Genomic DNA, 6,082 nt, shown 5'->3' on the forward strand with positions numbered 1-6,082 from the left:
TATTTCTTACTGTTACTTTTTTATTTCTCACTAAAAGGGACGGTCAGTAAAAACTAATAAATTCACCCCATAACATTTAAATGTTCAGCTTTAGCATGTCACACCTTTCAGTACCACCTCCACGTTACACTGTACTGCAGAACTGGTAGTCTCCAACATGCAGAATCAAAATACAAAGTGCGAAATCAACCATCACTCTATTAAACAGGAATAAGATTGAAATGCTACACAGGATCAAGGAAAGTACATTCAATATTTAGCTTTAAAATTGCACAGAACCCCAGAAAAATGAAGTTTACCTGCATAAACACTCCACCACATGTGTGTTATACTTGAAATGTGCGATTGTTTTTTAATCACTCAAAGGGCATGCAGGTTAGGTTTAGCTGCAAAAGCTGCCTGGCTTATAAAATGTACAAACTTCTAATACAGCCAACAAATATGAATGGAGAGTTGGAACAAACTGGAAACCTAGTAGCAAATATTTCTGTCATTCGTAAATGCAGATACTGAATGTACAGGATTTGATGGTTAAGAATTTAATACCAGTTTCTTCTACAAAATTTTTTTTCACCTTCTTGAGGGAAAAGGAACCTGCCACACTCCTGGAACACAGTGACTTATGATGCATTTAACTAACAGCTTAACTCCGGACGAAAATATATATTTCATCCAACATTCAGAAAGTAAATCATCCTCAAAAATAACTGTAATGAAATCACCTGGTCGTCCTGCAGAAATAAGTATTAGCATGAAGTATGTTTTTACAGTTCTGAATACAAACTAGTACAATGTGATCTCAAATCAAAAGACCAAACATTTTTTTGAATCACCAAAACATCTTAGGCTACGTTCACACTGCAGGCGAAAATGCATCAAATCCGACTTTTCTGACCCTATGCGACCCATATCCGATCACAGAAACTGAGGTTTTGGACTTGATTAGCATATGGGGAGACAATTCAAACAAGCTAAACGACTCCGTGGCCATATATACCTCTGCATGGAGCCACTGGTCCAAACGAGGCCATTGTTAAAGCACGGGCTCTCTTTTTTTCTCAGTGTCGTTCTTTTCCTAATTAATTTTTCAAAATTATGTCGGTTATGACTGTGCAGAAATTGATAGACTGCTGAAACAACACCTACTAGCTCTGTAGCAGCCATTTTTACTTCTATAAGCAGAGCGCGTTGTGTGTGACGTCTTCTTTTGCGTCTTCTTTTGTGCATGCTTTGAGGGCCGTGAACACTAGAGCGCATTTGCTGTTGCATTTTATTTGTAGTGTGAACAACCAGACAAAAAAAAGAGTCGAATTTGATCAAAAAATCGGAATTTAGCATTAAGACCTGCAGTGTGAATGTAGCCTTAGTCAACCATTCAGTACATATAGATCAGTCATTGCAATAATTAGTCCAGCAGTCCGCAACCCCCAATCTGTGGCAAAACTTCAAATTAATCTTCAGGCTTAAGTCCACTATGGTCATCCAGCTTAAGCTAAGACACAAATGTTTGTTGGAAAACAGCCTGAGTCATTTCGTACTGCGCCACGAGAGTTGAGGCTCGGGTGTGAAATTGATGGTTTTCAGGGTTTTCTATCATTAACTCAGTTAACTGGGTCTTTTCCCTTGTTGTAGTTGTGTGTCTTATTTGGAAATATTTACGCATTATCATAGCGACCAGCGAGCATTAAGGGGCAGAGAGGAGGATGTTACTCTCAATGTTGTTGGCGCATTTCGGGAGGATGTTGCTAATGAAGTTACACACTTCTGGTGATTATTTGAAATCACAAATTAATAGTTTGCCCACCAATGTTGTCAGATAATGGCGCCTGAGTCATCCAATGCTTTGTGAAAAATACCCCAGTGGCTAGACCACGAAAAAAAACCACGGCAAGGGTCTAAAATGTTTGGCATCATAAGCAGACTTCTTAGAAAGGAATCCACCTAAGACTAATGAAAATAAAGTATGTGCTAAATATAATCTTCCCTCACCAAATTTCTTGATGAGTTTAAGCGTGCAAACATGTCTCTGAGACAGTACGAAGAGCGAGGTCAATCCATCGTGCACATCAAGAGAAACAGAATTACACCTTCACTCCACATCAGCAATGAGTAAGCACTATTCATGCTTTTAAAATACTCCTGTGACAGTGGCAATGATAAAAATGAACCTTTTAATCAATCTGTGGCAAAACTTCAAATTAATCTTCAGGCTTAAGTCCACTTAATGGTCATCCAGCTTTAACTCAAGATATGAATGTTTGCTGGAAAACAGCCTTTCTGACATCACCGCAGGAACGGATGAAGACAGAGACATAGATCCAAGACAGGTGGGACTCCAACGTGATGTGCATGGCTAAATTTGATCAGAGACCTATGTTCCCCAAGCAGTCATCATTCTCACTGCCTCAACATCTGTCTGTTTGATGAAGGAGCAATTTTTAATAATCCTGCAGGTTCTGGTCGTGGTTCTGGTTGTGATTCTGAGAAGGGGGCAGCAGGCAGGTGACATGGCCGATGCCTTTGGTGACGCCCTCCCTGAAGAGAAGCTTAGCGCCCAGGCGCAAGTACTCGGGGTGTTTGATAAAGCGGAAACGAACAACAGCTCTCTCGCCAGTACGCAGCTCATCCTGCAGCAGAAATCCAAGGTTACATGATGTGGTTACATAGAAGCTTGAAAAATAATCATGTATTATGTAATTTCAAACCTTTCCATGAAGGCACTCCACAGTGGCAGTCTGCCTGACATTACCAACGTGTATGGTGACCTGTGACCCCCGACGGAAAGTCTTGGCATGGAAGAGCAGGACAATGGCAGCTTCAAACTGACAGCAGATGGTTGGGTTCATCTTGGGACTGACCATCACCATGCCCTGTAACACCAATAACACACTGATGTAACCACAGGTTGTTATCAGCAGTTGTAGAATATTTGCAGGTCTTACAGGTATCAAAAAGCAGTCCTTTATCCATTAGTGCGCAACTTGTTACGAATAAATTGAAATTTTCCTACAAGTTGGTTGTGCACACTCTCAGACATTTCCAGGTGGTAGAATCCAAAACTAGCTTCTATCATCCATAAGTTCAAGCTCACAAGAGAAATGTTTCATTTTTGGACAAATAATATGCCCACCTTCTAATACACAGGTTGCTATTTGAAGAGCAACGCTGGGTTCACATCCATCAACATATACAAGTTGTCAAAAACAAATGTATCAGCAATTTAGCATAAAAACATTCGATGGAAAGACAATACACTTTCCTCACATCAAACTATGCAAGTTAAGTGCAATATTGTCTCCTGTTGTATTCAGTTTGAATATTGATGATCTTTCTGTCAAGTTAAATGAATGTAAGACTGGGTGTAAGACTGGGTGGGTAACCTCCATGATGATTTGGTCATTTTGCCTCCCTACAGTCCTGGTTTGCAGTAGTTACTTAGTTTGTGCTAGTTATAGTGCCCGGTATGATATTGCTTTTAACCCTAAAAAGCTTGTTATTGTGATTGTTACAACTAAGGAGGATGACAAGGTAAATTTTCCATCTTTTCATTTAGCAACCAAGTACTGGATGTGGGGAACAACGTATAAAACTTGGGTCATATCTTAACAAGTGATCTTTGTAATGATGATGATGTGAAAAGACAGTGCTGTGAAGGTGTACAAGCAAGCTAATATCTTGGCACATAAATCTGGCACTTTTTTTTAAGCCTATTGTACTTTAAAAAAAAATACGGGTCATTTATGGTGTAATTATAGTAAAGCCATAACCAAAGCCAAACTGCAAGTGGCTTTTCAGGATGCATTTAGAATTTTCCTTAGACTTCCAATTTGGACATCTGCAAGTCAAATGTTTTTCATGAGCAACATCCCACCTTTTCATGCCTTACTCAGGAACTATATGTGCCAATTTATGTGTCATTTGAACGAGTCAAGAAATTCAATAGTCTTGTGAGTTTTGTCTTTGTTGTTTTTTCTTTTAATTATATGGATAAATTTTCTAAAAAAATACAATACAAAGCTACATCATCTCTCTGAACTTGTGTTCTCACCACTTGTGGTGTCTGCAGTTTCACCAATGACCTTAAAAATGTGCAGAGACCAAAAATTTGAATTTCTGTTTGGATTACCAGGAAGTAATCTGAGGGCTCAAATTACGGTCAGAAAAATTTTGTGTTTTGTAACCTTGTAACCCAAAAAATCTGAACATGTTATGTTTGTGCATCCATAGATAAGAATTTCAGTGTGCGTAAAAAAAGATTTGTGTTTGTAAAAAATAATTACAAGTTAAAGCTGAAAGGAAGAAATTTCTGGTCAAAATTTGCACTTTTAAGTTGAAACTCACACACAAGCGAGGGAACTTGAGCACAGAGTTACAACTACGCAGTCTGATTTACAAGTACAAAATATTTATGGCCACAGTTAGAGCCCATAGTAATCTGATAACAGCAGCTGTACTGACAGCAGTCCAGAGGTGCATGAGGAGATGACCTACAAAGGTACACTGTGCAAATTTAAACTGAGTGAAGTTGTTGAGTTTTAGAGTCACAGAAGAAGTCACTATATCAAGGAAAGATAAATTGACTGAGACACTTTGTATGTAGGGTTTGCAGAGTTTTTACTTCCTAGACAATTCTTGCATGTACGTTAGAACATTTTGGGTTGTCGTCTGTCCTTGCCAATTATAGAGATCCTTTCCTCAACACATTGGGGGACAATTCAAAACAACCGTTGCTTCAAGTTACCTCTTTATATTGTAAGGTAAAGATCCTGAACTAATAACAGAATACTCTGTATTTTTAGCATGAGTCTGGTCTGTGTTTCGCAGAGAAATTAAACACCATTAATAAATTTGAAAAACTGCGACCATGAAGGTCGACTGCGATCCTTCCCTCTGTGTTTTCCAAATTCTCAAAGGAACTGGAAAGTAACTTCCAGTATAAATGAAAGAGAGCAAACAAAATATGCAATATACACACACAGAGATGTATGAATTTGTGCAAGTTACATTTAAAAAAAAAAAACCCTTTAAATCATCTCCTACATCCTTTCATGTCTTTAGGTGGCCTCTAACCTTGCGCAATAGTGAACGGTCAAAGTTTCCCAAAGCCAGCGTTGCAGCCTGTCCAGCCCTCAGCACTCTGCAGGCAGAGCGGTTCCTCTGGATACTGCCCACCTTCAGACGCAGAAAACGGCCCTCATCAGTTGGACCCACCACCAGCCTCTCACCCTCCCTACACATTCCACTGAAACACAGACCGTCACACAAACACAAACTGTTCTTAGTGTAATGCACGGCACTTTCCATGATTACAAACACCTGCTCTGTGTCCAACCAAGGACCCGTAAAATGAAAAGCTGCGATATATTATCAAAGATTCTATTCTTATAAAAGTAATGTGTTATATATATCTCTATGAATATTTGGGGTTCCCACTGTTTCAAGAATAAAATGTAAAATAATATTGACAACTTATTAAAGCAGACAGTGCTATCTCACCTGTACAGAGTTCCTCCAACCACAGTCCCAACGTCAGGAACTGAGTAGATCTCATCAACCTTCAAACACAGAAACGATTAAATGTCAGTCTGCGCTTTCCACACTCCAGCATGCAAGTCACACACACGTCTCTACCACGTTCTATTAGGGGCTGGTGTGTGTGTGTGTGGTGTGTTTTTGTTTTCTTTTTCCTTTTTCGGCGCAGGGTAGGCAGGGCGGTGATTCGCAGGATCACCAGCACACCTGTGGCAAATCAGGCCGGAGCTTTTATAGGGAGCTGACATCTGGTGTAAGAGTATTGCCTCTTCCACAAGTAGTAACGTGCACGTTCGCTCTCTAGATTGGAATCTACGACCTGCCGAGTGTTTTAAGATCTTATTTTCCTTCCACCTGCCTGCCTCGCTCCCCAACTGCCTGTCTGTGCCTCTGAAGACTGTTTAATCGGTCTGAACTGGGAATCACCTTGCCTACCAATTCAATTACATTCAAATTCTTAATTACTTATTCCCCAAAGGGGAAATTTGTTTAGCAGCAAGACAACAATAAGAGTAAACAAAACAATAATGTTAATAATAATAATAACAAT

General features: G+C 39.5%; 1 protein-coding gene across 1 annotated transcript in view; it reads right to left on the bottom strand.

Moving 5' to 3' along the window:
* Positions 1–6: 6 nt before the first annotated feature.
* The window catches only part of gtpbp2b (GTP binding protein 2b), a gene marked incomplete in the record, with an annotated part of 38,781 nt that continues 32,705 nt past the window's right edge, over positions 7–6,082 (bottom strand). The window contains 4 exon segments of the mRNA XM_005941238.3: positions 7–2,627; positions 2,706–2,870; positions 5,071–5,242; positions 5,497–5,555. Of these exon segments, the coding sequence (XP_005941300.2) occupies positions 2,439–2,627; positions 2,706–2,870; positions 5,071–5,242; positions 5,497–5,555 (585 nt within the window).

This window comes from Haplochromis burtoni, unplaced genomic scaffold (assembly GCF_018398535.1).
Source record: "Haplochromis burtoni strain Fernald_Lab_line unplaced genomic scaffold, NCSU_Asbu1 Contig_303, whole genome shotgun sequence".
Lineage (NCBI taxonomy): Eukaryota > Metazoa > Chordata > Actinopteri > Cichliformes > Cichlidae > Haplochromis > Haplochromis burtoni.